The following is a 25835-nucleotide window of genomic DNA, read 5'->3' on the forward strand; positions in this document are numbered from 1 at the left end:
GTCCAGCACTGTATCCACTTGTGCCAAGATGCCTTTCTAAAATCAAATCTATTGCAAATAACAAAACCAATCTCTCCAAATCCAGTTTTTAATAATTATAAGAAATTGACTAGAAAACCTGAATTGAAATTGTTTATACTTTTAATACGTACTGTTACAAGTTTTTCTTTTTAATTTTTTTTAATTTTTTGTTTGTATTGCTTTTTTAGATAATACCTTTTAAGATTGTATTAAACTGTCAAGATGGTGTTAGCAGATCTTGGAAGAAAAATAACCTCAGCACTACGCTCATTGAGCAATGCCACCATTATCAATGAAGAGGTATGTATTTGTTAAAACCAAAAATTTACATAGTGATGTCAAACTCAAATAGAAACAGGGTCTACTCAACCAAACATAAGATCCCTGTGGACCACACATTGACTTAGAGAATGACATATTATCTATGTTTTATTGCATTTTATTTTATTAAATATTTCCCAGTTATTTTTTAATCTGCTTCTAGAGGCCCATGGAAGTGTTATGGACTTCATTCAGCCTGTGGGTTCTGTGTTTGACACCTCTGGTCTAGCTTATCACTTACATTCTTACTTGTTCTTGACACCTCTGGTCTAGGTTATCACTTACATTCTCACTTGTTCTTCTGAGGTGAAGAAGGAGCAATAACACGTACTACTTTTGCTCATATTTATTTTTATGAGATTTACTTGCCAGGCAAAATCCAAAAGCCAAGTATACTATATAGGATTATTTTGTTAAGCTTTCAGTTTATTCTTAACTTCACTTTTCTAGGAATTATTACTTAAAATAAAACTTTGACACACAAAAAAATTAGGCAGTATTCTCTTTTGACAGTAACTTAGATCTAGTGTTGTTCTCTCCCTTTTTCATCTGTTAGACCTCCCCCTTAATGTAACACCTTGATTAAGTTTTAAAACACATTCTTTTGTACATTCTTTAATCTTAGGCCCTTTTTGAGCTCATTTTTTTTTAAACCCTTGTACTTCGGTATATTGTCTCATAGGTAAGGGTGGGCAATGGGGGTCAAGTGACTTGCCCAGGGTCACACAGCTGGGAAGTGGCTGAGGCCGGGTTTGAACCTAGGACCTCCTGTCTCTAGGCCTGACTCTCACTCCACTGAGCTACCCAGCTGCCCCTGAGCTCATTTTTCTTTGGATAATGGCACTGCATTTCATTTCCTTTAGAAGTTCTCTTATTGGAATTTTTAAAAGCTGATATTACCAGAATCTGTGAATGTCCTTATTTTTAGTTTTATTATTTGCATTGTAATGTTCTTTCTCTACTTTTGGAGAGAGAACATTTTTGGAACATAAAATATCGATAACTAATACCTAGCAAATGGAGGAATAATTAGCATTTTCACAAATTATTTTTATTATATATCCTTCATGCAAACAAGTAAATTGATTTGCTAACATTGTGCCTGAACTATTTTTCAGTTTTGTAAATATTTAATATTGCATCAGGGCCAGACTCATTCTACATTTTAATATGTTATTACTATTCCTTAGGACATATATAATTATTTTAATTATTATTTACCTTTTAGAATTAAGTCTAAATAAAAGAATAATTAATAAGCTTCCTAATTTTTCCTTTCTATGAATATTGGCAAATAACATATAAATCTAGTAGCACATGGACTGTCACATCTTATAAAACTTTCTGTTTTCTTCATGTGAATGAAAAGGAAATTTGAAGCTAGAGGAGTACCTGATAGGAAACAGTATGATATTGAGTGGTCTGTTTCTCTATTTTTCCTTCTCTGATATACATTCTCTACTGACTGATAAGTAACAAAGCCCGGACACTAAGGGTAGGTTATATAAGGTATAATGAAGGATAGATACTTTTTAAAATACACAAACTTTTATATTAAAAAGTTCTATTTGTTGTAATACATTTTTTTTGCACACATAATATGATGGTAAAACTTCTCATAAATAGAAACATATGAGAAATACTACTTTCTACCCTTGTCTAGTGTACACAGATTCTTCTAGTCCTAAGAGGGAACACCTGGAATAGAAGGAGAAGGCCATTTCCGCTACAGCCTTTCTTTAAATAAATATGAATGAAGCTTTGGCCTTTAGGAGAACACGCTTAGTTAAAAGTAAGGAATACACATATGTTGTTGTGAAAGAATTTAAAAAACCTCATCAGTCTTAAAAATAAAAGGTTTTCCCTACTCTGATTTGGACCATTATCTTTTTTGATTCTTAATAAATCCATCATAATATTCATGAGAAATTAAGCTAATTTCCTGTATAAGATGCTCATTTTTTTCAGCAATAGTTTCAGTATCTATAAAATGGAGGTAGGGCTCATATAAAGACTAATGCCTTCCCTTGCGTGCATTATTTTTGGAAGGATAATAAAAGGATTTGAAAATATTAATCTAAGTGAATACTTCATATTGTTAATTTGTATAAATATTTAGCAAGTTATTTAATTTTATTGTTTTTCTGAATTACTTGTCATTGATATGTTTAATGGAAATATTTTAATGACTTTTATTCATAGACATTCTATATTAATATTTCCAATAAAACCAAGTACTTTGTTATGAGAAAATCTTTATTTTCTTTTGTCTTTAGAAGTCCTAAGTTCTACAATTTTTTTTTTGTGGGAAAATTTCAGTTGATTCTTTTTGTTACATTATATAGTAAAAAAAATAGATAATTTTCCTTCCTCCCAAAAAATGTGCATCTAATTTAGTATTAATGCAAAGCAGCAGTCATATAATACCATATGATACCCTATATTCTTCTATAATTTCTTATATAATTCTACAGTGAGAGTTGTTTTATGATATGAAAACTTTTAATTATAAAATATATCAAAATCTTGAGGGCTTCAAACTTATTTATCTTCTAAGCCATTAAATTGATGTAGAATATTCAATGAATTAAATTCAGTGTAGAATAAAAATAGATTGTCTTGTCTGTAGGTGTGTTAAAGATTAATAATAAAAGGATTTTTCCTTAATACAAGCAAAAGTGTCTATCCCAAACTTTTTTATAATGTAAATATAAGACATGTTTTCCCACCAGAATTAGGAATAAAGCAAGGCTACCTACTATTATCATCACTATTCTTTGGTCTTAAAAACTAGAAAAAACAAAAAGAAAACAAAGAAGAAATAACATCTTTTTGCAGATGGTATGATGGTATACTTAAAAGACTCTAGAAAATGTGTTCTGTGGAAAAAAAGTTAGTTTCCTTATAATTAACAAACTAAAAGGTCCTTGTCCTTTCATGATACTGACATTGATTTGTATTTGATTCAACAATTTGTCATTGCTGTATGTTGAAGTTACTTATATTGTTGTCATTGCAAATCAGTGACAAAAAATTCATATTGATGAATCAAAGTAGGGAAATAAAGGTAAATTCACAAAAATCATCAGCTTTCTATTGCTAGCAAAACTGAGGAAATGAAATTTTATTTAAGAAAACATCAAGATATAGTAGCATTTTTTGTGATAGGCAAGGATTGGAAAGAAAGTAGATACTAATCAAATGGGGAATGGCTAAAGACATTGTGAGACATGAATGTAATGGAATATTACTGTGCCATAAGAAATGATGGATATGAGAAATACAAAGAAGCATGGAAAGATCTGTATGAATTGACGTAGAGTAAAATAAAGCTGAGTTAAGAAACAGACTGTCTTTTGTTGTTGTTTAGTCATTTTTCGGTTGTGTTTGACTCTCCTTGACCCCCTTATGGTTTTCTTGGCAAAGATACTGGACTGGTTTACCATTTCCTTCTTCAGCTGATTTTACATATGAGGAAAATGAGGCATGCAGCTTTAAGTGACTTGTCCAGGGTTACATGGCTAGTAAGTGTTTGAGGCTAGATTTGAATTCATGTTTTCCAGCACTTTATCCACCATGCCACCTATCTTCCCCACACAATGATTTGAATAATGTAGATGGAAAGAACAATCACACACACAACAGTAAATGTAGCAAAATTATATAGTTCAAGCATGACTCAAAAGAAGAATTATGAGAGGTTACTCCCAGCCCATACCTTTGTGATGGCAGGAGGCACACAGGTGTAGCATATTACACAAATGTATTGATCAATTGCGCTAATATTTCCCTTTTTCCTTTTTTTGTGTTTAAAAAATACTATTTGTTATATTTAATGTCTCTTTGAGAGGAAGGTGGGTAAGGGGAAGAATACTGGGGAAAATTGATAATATAAAAAAACAAAATATCAATAAAAATTTATTGTTTAAAAAAGATAAAATGCAGAAGGATCAGGGAATTAACCTAGTAAGGTAAATTATGACTTATGGAAAATAAAATGACAGCAAATTCTTTACAAATTTAAAAAAACAATTTCACAAAGATTTAATTGTTCTTAGCTGGGTAATACCAGTATAGTAAAAAATGATAATACTGTTTTGATTATTTAGTGGTATATCAATTGAATTACCAAAAGGGAACTTTATAGAATTAGATAAAGTAGTAAAATTCATTTATAATAAAAGGTCAAGGATATTAGTTGTTATAATGGGAAAAAAGTCAAATGAGGCAGAGCCTGGTGATAATAAATCCCAATTCTTACTACAAAGCAGTATTTTTCAAAACTGCCACTGGATTAAGAACAAGAAAGCAAGACAATGGAATAAACTAGATAAGTAAGCCTTGGAAACACAGTCACACAGTAGTCTAGTATTTCATAAACTCAAAGAAGACAACTAGGGAAGGGATTATTTACTGGACAGAAACTGTTGGAAAAACTGGAAAGCAGTTTGGTTAAAAAAAAAAAGATTTAGATCCTTATCTTATCACAACAAATCCTAAATAGATAAACAATACAAGTTTTTTTTTAATCATTATAAAAATGTTAAGGGTCTGATGAGGCCATATTTTTCACCATTATAGATAGGACAAAAATTTGTACTATTTAAGGTAGAAAAGATTGTAAAAGAACCAAGCAGACACTCTGGATTATTCAAAACTAGAAAGCTTTTGCACAAATAAGATCAGTGCAACTAAGAATTAGAAGAAAATATTGGAGGGAGAACCCTTTTCATTAATAACATCTAAAATCAATAAATAATTGAAATAAATCTCCCAAACAGAGAAGAGTGTTAAAAGAGATGGGCAATTTCTAAAGAAATGCAAACCTGAAAATAAGCAAATGTTCAAGTAAAACATGTTCCAAATTACTAATAGAGAAATATAAATTTCAATAACCTTTAAGTATTATCTCAATTATGAACCTAGGAAAGAGGTTAGGAGATGAGAAAACTCATTATTGGAAGGGGGCTGTGAGAAGAAAGATACAATTAGTGGTGAGTACAGCTTTGGATCAGCAAGACATTCTAGAAAGTTTGGAATTATGCAAGAAAAATTATTTTAATTGTTCATACCATTTAGCTTAGAGATCTTATTTTTGAGAATCACATTAGAGAAAACATTGATGGCAAGAACAAACTCACATACAAATTTTGTTCATTGCAATGGTATTTGTGACTAAAAAGTTATAAACAAAGTATATGCCTAGTGATTGGGTTGAAGAATGAGAATATTTTAACAAATTATAGATTATGGTTATAATGGAATATGAAGAATTCAAATAAGTTTGAAAATATATGAAGTGATACAAAGTGAAGCAAACAGCTAAAATTACAATATACACAATGACCGTAACAATGTAAATAAAGTTCACATTGTCAAGGTTAAAGGATACATCTTTCCTTTCTTTCAACAATTGATAAACTGATAAATGTGCTTTGTTTTGGGAATGAAGGGGAGTATTGTTTGAGTGTTTGTTAAATGGTGTGCTAAAATGTGATACATAAATTTAAACTAATCCTAAACAGTATTGATTCTGTCACCTTACTATACTTTATAACAAAATAGGATATTGCTTTACTAATAATTTAAAGTGATTGAATGACCATTGTTTTTATGAACATGTTTGAAATGAAAAACTTGTGATTTCTAATAACAAGTTTCACTTTTTAGGTTTTAAATGCTATGCTAAAAGAAGTATGCACAGCCTTATTGGAAGCTGATGTTAATATTAAGCTGGTGAAGCAGCTCCGAGAAAATGTCAAGTAAGTTATAATAAAATCAGGTAAACCAATATTTGTTGTGTTTATGCTATAGTGAGAAATTACCTAGAAACTATAGAAATTAATCATGTGCAACAGGAATTTGGGGGAAAAATTTATACTGTTCAAAATCTGGTTCAATAATAATAATACATTTCTATATTGATGGTCAAATAAAGATAATAATACTACCTTACAGAGTTACTGGGAGACTTAGATTACTAATGTATATAATGCCCTGTATCCCTGTATAAATATTATTTTTTGCTATTTAAAGGATGCAGATTATCATTCTACAAGCACAGAACAAGTCCTTCCTTTAACTGAATTTTCTTGTTAGTATTCTGGTTTTGAGAGTTTTTTTTAGAATATTTGGGCTTTGTTATCTTTTCCAGGGGATGTGAAAACATCCAACTAAGCAACTCTAATTAAGGGTGTGAGTCCAACATCCTCTACCTTTCCTCTCAAGCTACCCCTAGCTTATATGTTGTAGGGAAGTAAAGCAAGCCATCTCATCTTAATAATTATAACACTCCCCCAAAAAGCAACTCTGGCAGAGCAAAGCAAATGGAACATGGAATCATTATACTGTAACCAACTCTATTCCTTTCCATGATCAGGCCATTACTGTTTAGACTTGAGTAACTGGCATAGTATATACATAAGTGTATAATACTTTTCTCTCATCTAAAGCATTTATTCCTATGCTCTGAATGAAAAAATTTGAAGCCACATACTTCCAGACTTTTTTTTGCATATTAGAAGAATGGTCATGAGAACAAAATAGATATTTAAACTTTTTTGGTTTAAAAAGTTGAAAAATAATAACACCATTTTCTTCTGTCTTTTAGTAAAACTCTGATATCTATTCAAATATAGAATCATACCTCTTAGAGCAGATAGAGATTTCAAGAAACTTAATCCTGCTTTCAGGCAAAAATGGAATTATCATTAATAGTTAGGACAACTAAGTATCAGGTACATTTTCTCTGAAATAGTAAGTTAGACCTTTTAAATTATCCAACTTTAAAATTGAGGTTCATATTTGGAAATTCAAAAGGATTAAATTTTTCCAGACATTTAAATATACAGGCATTTTTTATTGTGAACACATTTTGGGGAAGGCAGGGATGGCTATTTTTTCTTTTATTAAAAAAATCTCAAATGCCACTATTGTTTAGGTCTGCTATTGATCTTGAAGAAATGGCATCGGGTCTAAACAAAAGAAAAATGATTCAGCATGCTGTATTTAAGGAACTTGTGAAGGTAAAACTATATTAAATTTATACTGTGATTCTTTGCACAGATTAAGTGTCTGAACATGAATTAGTGTTACAAACAGGAGCAATAGTTACATAGTATAAAACATTTATTTAGGACATTCTACCAAAACATTTACTCTTTAAAAGGACCGTTTTAGCCATTGAACATTTTGAAATACATATTATTGTGAATCTATATATTCCTTAACATTATAGAACAAAAATAGTCCTGAATAAGTTATCCATGAAGACAAATTGTATTCATTAAAAGTTAAAACTTCACTAATTCAAACTGATGGGGAGTGCAGTTAAATCATAGAATATTAGAAAAATTCCATTTTTATTACCTTTTGTGTACTTCAAATAACTAGGAGGGTATTAAGTAGATGCTACTTAGTATCAATCTTGCTTTTGTATCTAAATGAGTATTTCTAAAATATTTAGAAATAGATATTTTTAAAGGAGGGAAATAGTTCTTTATTCCGTTTTTGTTAAAATTGGTTATTTATCAATGCCTTTTTTCCTTGAGTGTTGAAACATCATCCTACCCTCTTTCTACATTATGATAAATTCTGAAAGTGAAATTGTTTTATACAGGCTATCCCAGATTTATGTTGCTATCCCATGGGAGCTATTAAGAACTTGAAGTTTATTTTTAAATTTTATTCATTTATTTAGAATGTTTTTCCATGGTTACATGATTAATGATCATTTCCACCCCTCTTCTGTGCCCCCCGTCCTGGAACTGACAAACAATTCCACTGGGTTATACATATATCATTTTTTAAAACCTATTTCTGTATTATTCATATTTGCAATAAAGTGATCTTTTAAAGTCAAAACCCCACTCATATCCCCATGAGACCACATGATCAATCATGTTTTTCTTCTGCATTTCTACTCCCACAGAAGAACTTGAAGTTTAAAAAAAGTTATTGAGTTTAGAAGTAGAGGAAGAATAGAAAATTTAGAGCAGTTCGGGGGGAGCTAATTCCCTCCTCCTAACTCCCTGTATGAAAATATTTTTCTTTGCACTGCTTGAAAATTTTCACTTTTGCTAAACCGATGAGATATTGCTGAAGAGAGATTGATTTGTAAATTCTACAGAGGGCTATACATACATAAGTAGAAATAGTCAGATTATAATTATTAATTACTTACTATATATTAGACATTATACTAAGTGCTGAAGATTAAAAGAGAAACAAAAAAAAAAACAACAGTCTCTCTCACATTCTACTGGGGAAGACAACATGTAGACAACTAGTTCTGGGATAAATATTTGGTAATTACAAAGGAAAGGTAAATCCATTGGGAGAGACCCAGAAAGGTTGTTGTAGGTGAGATTTTAGTTAAGACTTGAAGGAAGCCAGGAGATGGTGATGAGGAGGGAGAGCATTCTAGGAATTGAAGATACCCATTGAAAAAGCATGAGTTCAATAGATGGCATGATGGGTGGGAGGAATACCATAGAATTCAATATAGTTGAATCATAATAAAGTGTAAGAAGCCTGGAAAGGAGCCAGGTTGTAAAAGGAAAATGGGATTTTATATTTGATCCTAGAGTTAATAAGGGCCTCTGGAGTTTAAGTTGCTTTCTTTCTACCACCTGCCTGAAATCTTCTATACAAAGTAATGGGAATTTTGGGGGGACATAACACTGAAATACTTGCTATTCATAGTAGTGTAATTTGGGGGGTCATTAGGGCAAACTTGAAGTTCTATAGGCAGGAGAGAAAGGATGTGGAAGAGAGCTTCTTAAAGGATGTCAACTACAAACTGCCTATTGACAAATTTTGCATAGTATTGTAGAAGATTCTTCTTTTTCTCTTCCACTGCTTAGCTCCAGAGTTCCCAGATCCAAATTTCAGGCCAGTGCCATAGTTCATAGGCATCATGAGTTAAATGGAATTTTTTGGATCAAACTAGAACTTAATCACCATCCATAATGTTGTTTCTTCAAAAAATTATTTTTAAATTTCCAAATAATCAACTTAAAAAACACATTTGGAATATAACTTGTAAGTTATTGAACCTTATTATCTCTTATTATAATTTTCATAAAGAGAGGTAGTGTGAAAGCTAGTCTTAGAGTGAGGAAAGACTGGGTTCAAGTTATGCTTCTGATATACCCTAGATCTGTGAACATTATGTACAAAATAATTTTGCCTTGAAGTCACCAAGCTGTAAGTTGCAGATTAGTTTTGCTGATCAACATTCCTGACATTTGGAGTTCTTCAGACTGATTAAATCACACAGGGATGGGGAGGGTGTTAGATTTAATTTATCTAGTATTTCTTAAGCTCTTACTGTGTACTAGACATTGGAGATGCAAAGATAAAGTAAAATAGCCCCTGCCCTTAAGGAACTAAGGTTCTAATGATAAGAAGATACAAATTTTATTTAAAAAAAAATACAAAATTTTTCAGAATTTCTTCAAAGCAAATTAGTAGAGAATTAAGTCACTGTCTAGAACTTGATGAGGATAGCATACCTCAATGATAAGATTTTGAGCAGAATGGATTATAGAATTCCAACTACCACTGAACTTTAATATAACTGACTGAAGGGAGGAGCTGAGTGTCCGGAAATGAGAAAAGTCTGTTTGAATAGGTTCACTTGATTCTTCTTCTTTTCCCCCCTCTCTTTGTCAAAGAGCCCTTCTCTTTATAAAGGCTAACTTCTTTACATTGCCTTCAATCTTATTTATCTTCCCAAAAAATTATATCATCCCTCACCCTTTTGAATTTTTAATCTTACCCTATAAACATATTCTTTATCTACTGCCTTCAAACATGTCTAGGTCTCTACTACCCTTAAAAGAGTTTCATTTAGACTCAACCATCTTCTCAAGTTATCATTCTATTTTGTAAATCCTTGAAAAAGTTTTCTACACAAATTCCATTTCCTCTCCTTTCATTCACTCAGTTCTTCAAAATCTAGCTTTAACACTCAACCAAGAATTGCTCACTATGAGATTACCAGTAATTACCAAATTGCTAACTATTTCAATAAATTGCTAAATCTCAGGCTTCTCATGGCTTCATATTTCTTGACCTCTTCTAACTTGGCTCCTCTCTCTTCTTTCTCTATTCTCTTTAGTAGTGACCTCATCATTCCCCTTGGATTTAATTATTTCTGGGCAGATGACTTCAGAACTACTAGTTTTTCTAGAGCTCTACTCCCACATTACCAGCTCTTTCAGATATTTTAAATTTAAACTTTTTCCAGAACTACTTCAAACCCAAGCACTCCTTAAAAAAAAAGGTTCATTTCCCCCCCTACCCCAACTTACAGTACACCTATCAAATTTCCCTATTTTTGTTAGGGACACCAGGGTTCTTCTAATCTCCCAGGTTTGTAATCTCAGCAACATATCAGATGCCTCACTTTTCTTTACCCAACATATCCAGTTAGTACTCAAATCTTGCTACTCAAATCATCGCTTCAAATTTACTTTCAAAACTTGTCTCACATATGACCCCTTCTCTCTTTTTACAGCTACCACCTCAATTCAGGCCCTCATCATTCCTTACCTAGATTGTTATAACTGCCTCCTAATTAGTCTTATTGCCTTAATTCTCTTAGTATTTGAGTTCATTTTCCTCAAGTTTAGCTCAGACCATATAGTTTCCCTATTCTATCAATTTCTTTGTTTACGTTTTGCCTTTAGGATCAAATATAAATTCCCTCTCATCAAACTGGCCTTCTCTTTTTTCCTTTCATAGAAAGCTCTATTTTCCATCCCTGTGGTTTTTCATTGGTTCTCCACCAGGCCTGGAATACCCTCCCTTCTTAGCGCTGCTTCATAGAAGTCGTTTTAAGTTGCAGTTCAAGCATCATCTCATCCATGAAATCTTTCCTGAGCTTCTTAACTACTCAAATTCTTCCAGTTTTTTAACTGCTTTGTATGTATTTGTACTTAATAAAATAAATCAGTTATAATTATTTTTTATGTAATTTTACATACATTTGTCTCCCCTGTTAGAGTGTAAGCTCTTTGCTGGTAGGGACTCTTTTGTTCTTTGTATCACAAGCTCCTAGAACAGTGACTAGAACATGGTAGGTACCCTAATATTGATTGATTGATTATCAAAGTTATTTTTATTTTGGATAATTAGAACATAAAACTGTTGGTGCCATGTTATATAAATATGAAATAGTTTGAACAGTTTTTATTCTTACAATCTTAAGTAACAAGCTTGACAATCTTATTAATCAACCCAGAAATAATTATTTTGAGTAAGCTAAGTAAGATTCTTTTGAAGAGCTTAAAGCCAATTAACCCTCACATATAAAGAAAATTAAAGAAAGAGAAGATATCTGAGCTTAATTGTAACATTTGTGCCCTTTGTAATTTTTTCATTTCATATATTAATCTGCTTTTCTTTATGCAGCTTGTAGACCCTGGAGTTAAAGCCTGGACACCAACCAAAGGAAAACCAAATGTTATTATGTTTGTTGGGTTGCAGGGTAGTGGTAAAACCACAACATGTTCTAAGGTAAATTATACCAAATACTTTTAAACTGCCAGTTAGAATGATGTCCTAAAAATAGTTTTTTATACAAGCTAGACATTACTTTCACCTATTAACTTGTATTTCTGCACATTCGCCTATTTAACTTGTATGTTTTCATGTGTTGATTCTGTTTCCTTAGCTTGTACAATATCGGAAATAAGAATTTCATAGTTTCTCAGATGACTTATAGGAGTGCTTGTCTAGCTGGTGACAAATATGATCATTTCCCTAAGATTTCTGTTTTTGTTTCAAATAACATTTGAAAATTAGCATGGAAAGTCATATATAATCCTCTGGTCAGTCATGGATACAATGGATAGTTTCAATGCTGTTATTCTTACTTTGAGATCTCTTTTTGGTGTGAAGCTAAGGTTTGAAAGCGTTACCAATAGAACACAAGGTTTAGAAGATACTACTAAGCTAGAAATATTTAGTGATAATCTCTGTGTTTGTCACCCATTGAGCAAACCCCCAAGTTGGGAGAAACTGATAAAAAAAATGTCCAGAAAAGAAGGGATTCACTAAAGATTATCTACTGAGATGTTGGAAAGGTTATGGTCTACATTAATGTGTGGTATATTTCTCCACTCCCATAAAATCATGAAGGGCTTTATATAAATAACAATACTTCAAATTTACTATAAGTTTAGCCTCCTTAAAGGAAATATCAAATCATCCTCACAAAAATATTTATTACTGCATGGACACCAGATGTCTTCTAAGCACTTATTCATTTATCTTTGCCTGGGTTTCCTCTTAACTCTTTTTTTCCTCCAGCAGTAATGCCTGTCTGGATCTTTTCTTTTCCTAAAACTACCATTTGCTTGTCTCAAAGGACAAAAAATTGGGTTTTTATTTAAATATCTTACTTTTATAATAAAAGGCCTTACCCATCACTTTTTGCCTTTAAAGAGATTGCGATATACTGGGGGAATAAAAGCACCGGATTTGGAGTTAGAAGACATGATGGATCTTAGTATCTGCTTTGTCTCTTAGTAGCAGTGTGATCATAGTCAGAGTTAATTGACTTCCTTAATTCTTTGTTTCCTTATCTGTAAAATGGGATATAATATTTTTACCTAACTTATAGAGTGGTTGAAGAAAATATTTATAAGAAAAAGCACATATAAATGTAAGTAATCATAATGTTCAAAGGCAACAAATGGTGCATTGGAGACAGTACTAGAGACAGAATCAGGAGAATCTAAATTCAGATCTGACCTCAGACACTTATTATCTATGTCACCAAGACATTTAACTAATGAATGTCTGTTTCAGGTTCCTTATATGTAAAATGGAGATAATAATAGCATCTACCTCCCAGATTTGTTGTGAGGTTTAAATTAAGATGATATGAGTATAAAATCTATTGCAAGTCATAAAACACCGTATAAATGGTAAATGTTTTTGGTAACTCCAGTATTCTGTATTATCCTAATACATATATTGCATTATTGTTACAAAAAATCATTTGGAGATAATGTGTATAAAATTCTTTGCAAACCATAAAATACTATGTATATATGCCAACAATATTAATATAAAAAAGACAGTTTCATACTTTTAACATTGTTTTGGGTTGGAGTTTCTCTATACCCAAAGACTTTTCATATCCTTCCTGACAGATTCTTAAACTGTTTATGCATATATTATTTTATACTAGTATCCTTATCCTCAGATCATTTATGCCTGAAGTTAGACCTTGACTATTACAGATTAAAAACAAGACCCTAATATCCAAATGTCTTATGTGTATTGTTATAACACCATTTTATATCCTTTGAAAAACAATGATACTAGTAATAATTGCTAGCATTTAAATATTGTTTTAAGGGTTGCAAAACACTTTACTTATGTCAACTTTACTTGATCCTCAAAACAACCCTGAGATCTAGGTACTATTATTATTAGATGAGGAAAAGAAGCAAATAGGTATCAAGTGACTTTCCCAGAGTCACAGTTGGCAGGTGTCTGAAGCAGAATTTGAACTTTGGCCTTCCTGATTCCAGGTATTTTGCATTATCCACTGGCCTACTTAGTTGTGTCTAAGATAATAATATGAATAAGTAATGGAACTTATTTAGGAGATGACTAGTATTCATAGATCGCTGATCAAAAAGATTAATTTTTAAGAACGAAATGCAGTTTCCTTAATTTGGTTTCACTTTACTAATTTTCTGATGGAAACTAGAATGTTATTTAAATATAAAACTAGGTGATAGTAGTTACATGTTTTGACTCTCCTTTTGACAGTTAGCGTATTATTACCAGAGAAAAGGTTGGAAGACTTGTTTGATATGTGCAGACACATTCAGAGCAGGTAATGTCACCATTTCAAATTAATTTTTATATATTGTATATCCATATTTCAAGAGATTCATTAATTCCTTATCTCATAGGAGCTTTTGACCAGCTAAAACAGAATGCTACAAAAGCAAGAATTCCATTCTATGGAAGGTATGGTTCTGGTTTTGTTTGTATTATTTTTCTTTTTTCATACTTAAGTTCTGTCCCTGGTTAAATATGTCCCTCCTCACCAGCCTGTTGTTATTATGTATACCTTTTACTTAAACTTTTGCTCATACTATTCCTAGAATGTTTTCTTATACTTCCTTTTAAGAACCAGCTTGGGTTATTACTTTAGTAGTACTGGTATTTTTATTTTATCAGACTGCTCATCATCATCATCATCATTTCCATCTTGTTCAGTGGAATTTTGATGGAAATGATGCTGGGACAAGTTGCTATCTTGCTATTATCCTTTTATATTTAATGTTATGTGAACTATTAATAGCATGCAGATAAAATGCCTGCTTTTTTTTTTTTTTTTTTACAGTCTAAAATATTAGACTGTAAGCTCATTCTTACTACAACCTTAGAAGCAGATGGTTCAGCAAGAATGATGGCCCTGTCATCCTGTTTCTACCTGATTTTGGTCTTTTCCGTTAGGTCTTGAAAGTTTTTTATTCCCTCTAAGTTTGGAGATTGTGTATTTGGTATAATGACATTTATTTAAAATACTGTTCTCAAGGTTTTATGGGTTACTTTTGTGTCCAGGCATTTGAGGAGAACAGTTCAATGACAATGATTAAATTTAGTGTGGCTTAATGCTAGCTACCTAGTCGTGTTTTACTAATAAATATTTGCTAGATGCTAAAATTTTATATATGCAGTGATGCGCTAAACATTTTCCAATACTACTGTCCATAATCTACATTTACCAACTGAGACTGAGCTTTTTAAAAACAAGTATTCTGTACTCTCTGGTAGCAATAAGTCTGTCCTGAATTTTTATCATAAATTCTTCCATTTCTATTAAGTCTACTTATTTCATCTATTTTTGTGGTGCTTCTCTGTTGACATATTGTTGGTTGAGTTCATTCAGGTGATAACCTTCTTGATTCCATTCTTGAATTTTAACCATTTCATATGTTCTAATAAGAGGTAGTATTATGGTGGTATATAAAATTTGTTTTGTTTAATCATAGGAAGCTAATGTAGTATAGTGGAAAGAATGCTGTATTTATAAGTTAGAGAAATGTATTCAAATCCTGATTCTGTTGACTTATCTGGGTTTGACCCTCAATGGCATTCAATTTCATGGATCTCTAGGTGCTTTTCTAGTCTTGTCTGTGATCTTATGTATTTGATTGTATTTTAATAAAATGTCTTTTTTTTTAAACCCTTACCTTCTGTCTTGGAGCCAATGTAAGGGTAGGCAATGGGGGTCAAGTGATTTGCCCAGAGTCACACAGCTGGGAAGTGTCTGAGACCAGATTTGAACCTAGGACCTCCTGACTCTAGGCCTGGCTCTCAATCCATTGAGCTACCCAGCTGCCCCCTACAATGTCTTTTGAAGGAATGAATTCTGTGAAACATTTCATGTGTTGTTTTTGTTATCGACATCTAAATTGTAAACTTAAAGAGTTGGGATCTTGATTTTGTCTTTGTTATTCTGCACGGTCCTTAACATAAGTAATTTTTCCTGAATGAGTAATCCAAAAAATTATAGAAACACCTTTTAGGAATTCCCTATTTTTAGGGATTAACAAATTAATTTTAGACCTTCATAAAGATGGCTTAATTCATTCAAGAAGTAAACCAGTGGAAGTGAAATTTTGTTTTAATGTAACTATTGGCATGTGTGTGTAATTTGTTTTGATAGAACACTTTACAATATATCCCCTTACACAAAATATTTTACAAAAACAGTTTGTTAGTTATTAATAGGAAAGAAGGATGTCCTTTAACTTTGACACTGTGTATTCCCTCTTTAAAAAAACAAAACTTTATCTTCTGTCTTAGAATTGATACTAAATATTAGTTCCAAGGCAGAAGAGCTTTAAGGGCTATATACTGGGGTTAAATGACTTGCCCAAAGTCACACAGCTAGGAAATACCTGAGGCCAGATTTGAACCCACGACCACCTGTCCCTTGGCCTAGTTCTCAGTCCACTGAGCCACCTAACTGTCAACCTGGGTATTCTCTCTAAACTTCCACCTGGTATAACCCCTTGTTTCCTACAAAATTCAGCTCCACTGTGAGATTTCCCCATTTTCCCAATTAATATCTTACACACACACACACACCAATTATCTCATGTATGTGTATTTGTGGGTATATGTGTATTTGTTTGTAAGTGTATGTATCCTTATACACATTTAGACTCTTACAGTTATCAACAATGTGTATAAGGAAGTAAACAAAGTAAAAACAAAGATAGGAAGAACAGCAAGACCAGACCATGTTTATTCAGGGAATAGTGGTGTTAGAAGTGAGACAATTTTAAATACATTCAGCAGTGGATTCTCAAGTTGTCAGATAGAAATGAGGATGTAAACAATCTGTGTGTGTGTGTGTGTGTGTGTGTGTGTGTGTGTGTGTGTGTGTGTGTGTGTAATCATATCACTTATTTTTGGGAGAAAAGACAACTGGGAAAATGTAAATAGATGTAACATGTTTATTCTCTAACTCTGCAAAGTCTTTGAGAATAATTTCATGTGTATCAAGGGTTCCTTGATGAATGTGTAAGAAGAGAACAAGAGAACTTTTACAGAGAATATTGTATAACAGACCACTGCTTCCAAAAGAACACATAATTCTACTGTTTATTTTTTTGTTGACTATAAAAAAGTCATTTGATTTGCTAGATCAAAATGTAGCCTTAAAAACTGCCCTCCTATGTATATGTTAGTATCATACAAAATTCTTTGAAAGATGTAACAACAATGAGAATTTTATTCTGTGCCCCTCTAATTAATAACAAGTAAGGAACAAAACAAATTCTAGAGGAAAATACTTTGTATATTAGGTGAAGTCTTTTTGATTTATGGCAGGACATGAACAAGAACTGAACAGAATTAGACAATATAGATGAACTGTGCAATTTTTTTTTCTTTGGAGGAGATTATATAGATCTAATGAAAGTATTGGAGAGCCCAAAAAACTTTTTAGGGGTGTGTGAGCATGTGTGTGTGTGTGTGTGTGTGTGTGTGTATGTAAAAACTAGCACTCATGTATTAATCATTTATTAAATACTTAAGCCAAGATACTTAATGCCCTGAAAGATGGCCCTTGTCCTCAAGGACTTTATATTCCAATTCAAGAAACAACACCTAAAAGGAATCTGAAAGTTGGAGAAAAAGAAGGAAACTGCCTGAGGCTGATTAGCAAATTCTGCAGATAGAAAGTGCAACAAGGAGGAGAATGAAACTGGACCAGCCTAACACTTTGCCCAAATGGAGGCCCCTGGAGGCTTCCTCTCCAATGGGAGAATGAGGTTCTTGTGTTGGAGGAATACTAAGGGAGGGCAAAAAGATATGATGGTCCTGAGAAAAGTTCTAGAGTGGGAAAATAATGAAGTTATTGTGGCAAAGTCAAAATAAGAAGCAATTATTATTATTATTTTTTAAACCCTTACCTTCTGTCTTGGAGTCAATAATGTATATTGAGAGTGGTAAGGGTAGACAATGGGGGTCAAACGACTTGCCCAGGATCACACAGCTGAGGAGAAGCAATTATTTTTGAATTAACAAAAAAATCATTTAAGTTGCTTTAAGAGGCAAGCTATTGATGCATATACCATAGCTTAAAAAATTCATTTTTAATTCCCTATTGTTATGAAATATCCTACTCTTCTAGGACTTTCCATATCAGTAAGTAAAAAAAACAAAGATCCAAAACCACTATCTTTGGCTAACCAGTAATTTCCTTCTTTGTGTACTCCTGGCTGTTGTTTCTCTTTATAGAAATTGCTGTAGTCAAAATCCAACTTATAGATTGCCCCGTTACCCTCAATTTTGTTACTTACGATCTCTTTTAATATTTTAATACTTGAACAGTTGAAGGGCACACATAACAAACTTCTTTCCTAAGAAGTTGAAGGAATTTAAAGCATTTCTTTCCCACAGATCTAACTGTATATTGCAGTCTAGTATGCACAGTTCAGTCAGTATATATAGCTTGATAAAGGTGGAAGGGACATTAGCCATTTTGATTTTGCAGATGGAGAAAGTAGAGCATAGAAAGGAGATAAATATCAGCAGAATCATCTAAAACTTATTAATGCATTTTTACTGACCATTATGAAATAAAAATTCTAAAAGACAAAGCAAAAATTTTTAAATCAATTGAAACTAAATAACTCAATCTTAAGAATAGTTGGTTTAAAGAACAAATAATAGAAACAATTATTTCATTAAAGATAATTTGAATTAAATATAAAAATTTTTGCAGTGTAGCCAGAGAGAAAATTTTTATCTCTAAACACTTCTGTCAATAAAAGAGAGAAAGAACAGATCCAAAGAATTAGGTATGCAGAGAGAGAGAGAATCAAACTAAGAACCTCACATTAAATACCAAAAGAGAAATCCTCAAAATCAAAGAAGTTAACAAAAGTGAAATCAAACCATTGAATTAATAAATAAGACTTAGAAGCTTTCTTTTGTTTGTTTATTTTTGTTTTTGGTGGAGAGTGAGAATAGATAAACCACTAATAACTTGATTTTTTTAAAAGAAAAAAGGAGGAAATCTAATTACTAGTATCAAAAATTAAAGGGAAAGTTACAGCCAATGAAGTAGTTAATTTTTAGGAGCTATTTCACCCAGTTGTATTCCCTAAAAACTGACAATCTTAATGAAATGCATTAATATTTACAAAAATATAAAATGCTCAAATGAACAAGCAGGAAATAGAATATTTAAATAATCATATCTTGGAAGAAAGAAATTTAATTTAAAGTATTTTAATAATTAATAATATGAAATATTATTAATTAATAAAATAATATAATTAGATTATAATATAAAATAATAAAATTAAAGATTAAATAAGCCATAAATGAAAAAGGATTATACAATCAAATGGATTTACAAGCAAATTTCAATACTACATAAACTCTTTAAAAATTAGGGGAAAATATAGGTACTACTAAATGCCTTCTATCAACACAAATTTGGTCTTTGATACTGTTTCATTTGAGATTTTAACAAAAAAGTAAGTTGAGGCAGGCTTCTCTAAGCAAAGTTATATTTTGTTAATGGGGACAATACCCACCAATAAACCAGGTCTCTTGGTTCTTCAGATAGCCAAAAGACTCTTATTTGAGAGTGCTATACATTTTCATAAGGATAGAAGAGGGATCAGAATTAAAATCACATCATAAGTTATAAGATTGGTACTATCACTGAGTTAGGAAATTGCGATTGGTTATATTAAGGAAGGAGCATAAAACATATACCTATTTCTCTATAAGGAATGCTTTTATGGATTTATAGGGTTCACCTGTATCTTGAGGTCATAGATACCAGACAGGAGCAACCCATTTGAAGGTGCCTGGGTATAAAATATGACCACTTGAAATTTATTAGGATACAAGCTTATGGTCAGCTTGGTCTGACTCTCAAGAATGACCACACGATAACATTCAGTTTTTCATAAACTGAAGTTATATGAAGTAACTATTTTTGGCAGGCAGGCATGATTTGCAGGTGTTGTTGAAATAACAGTTCCCATGAGTTTTCTTTAATTAGCAGTGTTTATGGGAGAGCTATAGCTTATACATCCAGCCATAGAGAAGGAGGCTAAACTTTTGAAATTATGAACTGCTTTGTTGAGAGACAAAGAGAGGGGTTGATCCTGTTATATGGAATATTGAATATGGTTTCAGTGTAGAATCACTGATAGAAAGGAATACAATGTAAAATATATAATAGAATAGCAGAATTGACATTAAAGTACCAAAATCAGAATCTATAAATAATTCATTATAGACCTGCTGAATCTATGAACTAAGTATAGAGACAAAAGACCATGACTTAAGCAAGTTATAAGACAATCAATACAAGACATAAAATAAGAGTGGAAAGACTTTAGTATGTTGTAAAGCCAGGTTGTCTATTATCTTTTTTTAATTGTAAAATCTTATTTTCCAGCCTAGTAACAACTCTTAAGACAGAAGAGCAAGGGCTAGGTAAATGGGGTTAAAGTGAGTTACCTCAGGGTCACATAGCTAGGAGGTGTATGAGGTCAAATTTGAACCCACATCCTCCTGATTCCAGGCCTCTCATTCTATCTGTTGTGCCACCTAGCTGCCCTCCTTTCCCTCCCTCCCTTCTTTACTTCCTTCCTCCCACTTTCTGTCTAAGATGGAAGGAGCAGCAAGAGCTAAGCATTGGGGTTAAGTGACTTGCAGAGTCACACAGTTAGGAAGTATCTGAGGTCAAATTTGAACCTAGGATCTCCTGACTCCAGGCCTGCTGTTTGATCTGCTCTGCTACCTAGTTGCCCTCCTATATTTCACTATAGCATCAGAAATTGAAATCGGAGAAATAAGCATAAGGAAATAAGAAACAAAATTAATACTTTTTTTCTGATGATATGATGTTTCAGAGAACCCTAAAGAGACAATTAAGAAACTAATTGAAGCAATTGGATGTAAAGTAAGTCCATACAAAATCCAGCAGGAAGAGATAGAAGGATAAATTTTATTTAAAATGACTACAGACAGTATAAAATAGCTGTAAGACTACCTTCCAAAACACACACAGGAATTTTATGAACATAATTATAAAACACTATACAAATAAAAATATCTAAGTCATTGGAAAAATAATAATTGATCACAAGTTGATCATGCTAGCATTAGTGAAAAAAATTGGAAAGGAAGTAGCCCTAAAAGTATAGATTTCATATCATACAGCAGAGCCATATAATCATCAAATCAATTTGGTACTAGGCAGGAAATAGAATAGAGAAGTTGATCGATGGAATAGATTATACATATGATATATATATATATATATATATATATATATATATATACATACATAATATTCAGAAGCAAATGTTCATAGGAGTTTACAGTTTAAGAACTCACTATTTGGCAAAAACTTGAGAAAATTGAAAAGGTATCTCACAGAAATTAGATATAGACCAGGATTTTACACATTTTACCAAACAAGATCCAAATGGATATATATTTTAGACAAAGTAAAATGTAAACAAAAGAACAGAGAAGAAATTATTCGCCTCATAAATCTGTGGGTAGGAGAAGAGTTCATGATCAAGCAAAGGATAAAGAGGTTTAAGAGAGGTAAAGTAGGCAATTTTGATTACATAAAATTAAATTTTTTTACAAATCATTGTGCAGCTATATTTGGAAGTTCCGGATTGAACATGGGGGCAGTCTTTGCAGTAATTTTCCCTGATAAAGATCTCATTTCCTAGATAATAGGAGACTGATTCAGATTTATAAGATCAAGACCTATTTCCCCATTGACAAATGTTAAAAGGCAGTTTTCAGAGAAAGGAAATCTAAGGTATTAGTATCTGCATTGGAGGGGGAATACTCTAAATCAGTGGTTCCCAAACTTTTTTTGGCCTACCGCCCCTTTTCCAGAAAAAATATTACTTAGCCCCCTGGAAATTAGTTGGGTTTTTTTTGTTTGTTTTTTTGTTTAAATTTTAATAGCAATTAATAGGAAAGATAAATGCATCTGTAGCCATCATCAACCCACTGGATCACTGCAGCACCCACGAGGGGGCGATAGTGCCCACTTTGGGGATCACTGTTCTAAATCAATAATTAGAGAAATTCAAATTAAAACAACTCTTAGTTACCACTTAATACTTATCAGATTGTCAAGGTTGACAAAAAAGGAAAGTGAGAAGTGGCTAGAGTAGCTTTGGGCAAACATATTATTGGAATTTTGACAGAGTGGTATAGTAGTCCAACTATTCTGAGTAGTAATTTGGGAGTGTGCTCTCCAAAAACAATCTGTATCCTCTCTGACCTAAAAAACTAGATTTATACCTCAAAAGGATCAAAGAGAAAGTGAAAGGAGCCCAAAATACTTTTTTTTTTTTTAAACCCTTAACTTCTGTGTATTGGCTCCTAGGCAGAAGAGTGGTAAGGGTAGGCAATGGGGGTCAAGTGACTTGCCCAGGGTCACATAGCTGGGAAGTGTCTGAGGTCAAATTTGAACCTAGGACCTCCTGTCTCTAGGCCTGACTCTCAATCCACTGAGCTAACCAGCTGCCCCACAAAAATACTTTTTAGCAACTCTTTTTGTGGTGGCAAAGAATTGGAAATTGAGGGGAAGGTGGCCATTGATTGGGAAATTGCTGAACAATTATTATATGAATGTGATGGGATTCTACCCTCAGAGTAGTAGAGACTCAGAGTAGATAGAGGCTTCTTCTATTGTGGTGATTATTTCTCAGACATGGCTATTGCTAGAATTTGTTTTGCTTAAATATATATATTTGTATTGAGCTTTTTTGTTTGCTTTCTCAATGTAGGGTGGAAGGGATATGATAATGAGAGAATTTTAGAAACTGAAAATAAAATAAAGTTGAATTAAAAAAATAAAAATCTTATAGGAAAACTAGACAAGTCAAGAATTTCAAGAATCATACCGCAAAATTTTAAAAATTTAGATCATGTATCAAATAGAATTCTATAATTAATAGATTTATTTAGAATTGAAACTTATAAGTAAATATTTCTAATAATTATTTGACAGTGATTTTTTTTTTTTGCTCACTCGTTCCTGTTGAATAGCTATACAGAAATGGACCCTGTGATCATTGCCTCTGAAGGTGTGGAAAAATTCAAAAATGAAAACTTTGAAATTATTATTGTTGATACAAGTGGCCGTCATAAACAAGAAGATTCTTTGTTTGAAGAAATGCTCCAAGTAGCTAATGCTATAGTAAGTCCCTTTTTTAAAAGTTGTTTAATTTATTATTGTGGTACTAATTATGGTTTGCCTAATTTTTTACCTACCTAGTCTTAAAATGAGTTCAGATAGTTTTTTATGGACACAATTGCTTTATCTTTTCATTCATTTTGTGTTCTGTCAAATACATAACTTGGAAATGTATATAATTTGTGATCATTTCTTATCTTCTATATAGCATAATTATTCCTGTGTACATGTGGGAAAATCAAAGATATTGTAACCAAAATACTTTTTCCATTAAGTTGTTAACTATTTGGGCTTGATATTTAGTTTTGTAACCTTTAAAATCATTTAAATACAGTTAGAGGCATTTACCTATCAGGAAGTTTTAAAAGGCTTTTGAGAAATCCTTACATTTAATTTATGTTGGTCTTTAGATTATGATTAATAAGATGGGGATAGTCAGTTATTTTCTACATATAAACATGTTAACATAAGTTAGCACCCTGTTCAAAGCATTGATATTATGAGACTGATGCTGCCATACTGCAGTTTTTATTCATAAGTTGGTGCTGATGGAAGCCCAGAATCATCTGCCCATACTATAGTTTTATCTAGTTGGGATAGATGTGAGGAATATGTCTTAGTTCAGTGATGGCATACCTATGACATGGGTGCCAAAGGTGGCATGTACCACTACCCCACCACCCCCAGGCCACTCCTGCAGAATTTCTTACTAGAAAGGCATAGGAACTCAGGTGGAGCTACTCCCTTCCCCCTTTGCATTATGTCTGATGACATTTTTTAACATCACTTGCCCCTCCATCCAGAAGCCCAATGGGAGTGCCCCACTCCCACCCCAGTGTGGGGTAAAAATGGGGTAGGGCACACTCAGAACTCAGTGGGATGGGGCAATGGCACTCAGGGTTTGGGGGGGAGAATGGCACTCAGTCTGGAAGGGGGAGGCCTGGCTCACTGTCTCTAAAAGGTTCACCATCACTGTTCTAGTTGATTATATATTGACCCTACAAGTATCTTCATTGTTTTTTGTTTTGATTATTTCAGTGAAGGTAATAGAACTTGCTTTAAAAATTTTTTAATCTGTAGAAGGATTAATAAAACTATGCCATTTTTCCATTCAAATGTTCTAGCAACCTGACAACATCGTTTATGTAATGGATGCTTCCATTGGTCAGGCTTGTGAAGCACAAGCTAAGGCTTTCAAAGACAAAGTAGATGTAGCCTCTGTAATTGTGACAAAACTCGATGGCCATGCGAAAGGTGGTGGTGCACTTAGTGCGTAAGTATTGGAAATGCTAATGTTAGAGTTTTTTATAACTTTCTTATGTTAGTATTTTTTAATGTTTTGTTTTGTTTTTTAAAACCCTTACCTCTTGGAGCCAGTACTGCAAGGCAGAAGAGTGGTTAGGGCTGGGCAATGGGGGTTAAGTGACTTGCCCAAGGTCACACAGCTAGGAAGTGTCTGAGGCCAGATTTGAACCTAGGACCTCCCGTCTCTAGGCCTGACTCTCAATCCACTGAGCCACCCAGCTGTCCCCATTTTTTAATGTTTTAAAAGTGGCATAGACCTCACTTTTTTATACTTTTGTCCAAAAAAGACTTAGGATTTAAATCAGGCAAGATTTCCTTCTTTCTTTCTTCCTTGCATCCCTACTTCCCTTCTTTCTTCCTTCTGAAAAATTAGTATATCTACCACTAAGGGATAATTAAACTCAAATCATATTTAAAGTGGCTAGCCATAATCCAGACATAAGCTTCATTTGATATGTTTACCTAGTGACTTTACTTTCTGGAATAATGATATTGCCATAGATTAGATGACCCAGAAACACTAATATGAATAATTATAATTATTTGTAATTTTTTGTCATTTCTGCTTTTATTTTTCAAACATAGAACATTCATGATTCAGGGATACTACTCCTTGCAAATTTCCTATATTCTTTTTTTTTTTTTAACCCTTGTACTTCGGTGTATTGTCTCATAGGTGGAAGAGTGGTAAGGGTGGGCAATGAGGGTCAAGTGACTTGCCCAGGGTCACACAGCTGGGAAGTGGCTGAGGCCGGGTTTTTTCCTATATTCTTTTTTGCAAACAAGAAAAGATAGTATTTTATTAAGTATATTAAAAGTTCATTAGCACATTATTTTACTTTCCTATTCTTAGGAATCCTGTATCTAGGAATCCACATTCTTTATTGAATGAATATGATGATTAGATTTATGCAGAAAAGGGAAGAACATTGGTAGCATTGAAATATGATCATAATAAATGAAATATTTTATTCCCTTTTTGGTAATAAGAACATAGTTAACTTTTAACTTTTGATTTGGATTAAAACTCTGAGGAGTTTTTATCATTGAATAGGCTTTTAAAAGAATTCATTATGTCACTGTAATATAGTATTTTCAGTTTGGATGACCCAAACTGTACATTTTATATAAGGTGAAATGGGCAGTCTTCTGGTCAGAATAGTGAATTGAGGTGGTACATTTGAATTTTCTATATTGCCTAAAACAAAAACACAGTTTGTACATGTTGAGTGAAATTTATTTGCTACCTTCCACCTGGATTGTATTTTCTTTCTAAATATTAGGCCTAAAATTATATGTGATGGTTTAGGATTGTACATTTTTAATACATTTTAATATCTGTAAATAACCTTCATTTTTGCTTGAAATCAAATAATATATATTTTAATAGAAGTATGCAAGAGCTTACTGCTTAATTTCTAATGTCGCTTCTCTT

General features: G+C 32.4%; 1 protein-coding gene across 2 annotated transcripts in view; it reads left to right on the top strand.

Annotated features, from left to right (window-relative positions):
- The first annotated feature begins 221 nt into the window (after positions 1-221).
- Positions 222-25835, top strand: part of SRP54 (signal recognition particle 54) — a 37707-nt gene continuing 12093 nt past the window's right edge. Inside the window, exons 1-8 of one of the 2 annotated variants that reach the window (XM_044664757.1) lie at positions 222-321; positions 6013-6104; positions 7283-7367; positions 11761-11865; positions 14137-14203; positions 14283-14340; positions 22948-23098; positions 24220-24368. In XM_044664757.1, the coding sequence (XP_044520692.1) occupies positions 244-321; positions 6013-6104; positions 7283-7367; positions 11761-11865; positions 14137-14203; positions 14283-14340; positions 22948-23098; positions 24220-24368 (785 nt within the window). In that variant the 5' untranslated portion in view covers positions 222-243. The remainder of the gene's footprint in view (positions 322-6012; positions 6105-7282; positions 7368-11760; positions 11866-14136; positions 14204-14282; positions 14341-22947; positions 23099-24219; positions 24369-25835) is intronic. The other variant, XM_044664758.1, reaches the window with a different exon arrangement.

Source organism: Gracilinanus agilis, chromosome 2 (genome assembly GCF_016433145.1).
Source record: "Gracilinanus agilis isolate LMUSP501 chromosome 2, AgileGrace, whole genome shotgun sequence".
NCBI lineage: Eukaryota > Metazoa > Chordata > Mammalia > Didelphimorphia > Didelphidae > Gracilinanus > Gracilinanus agilis.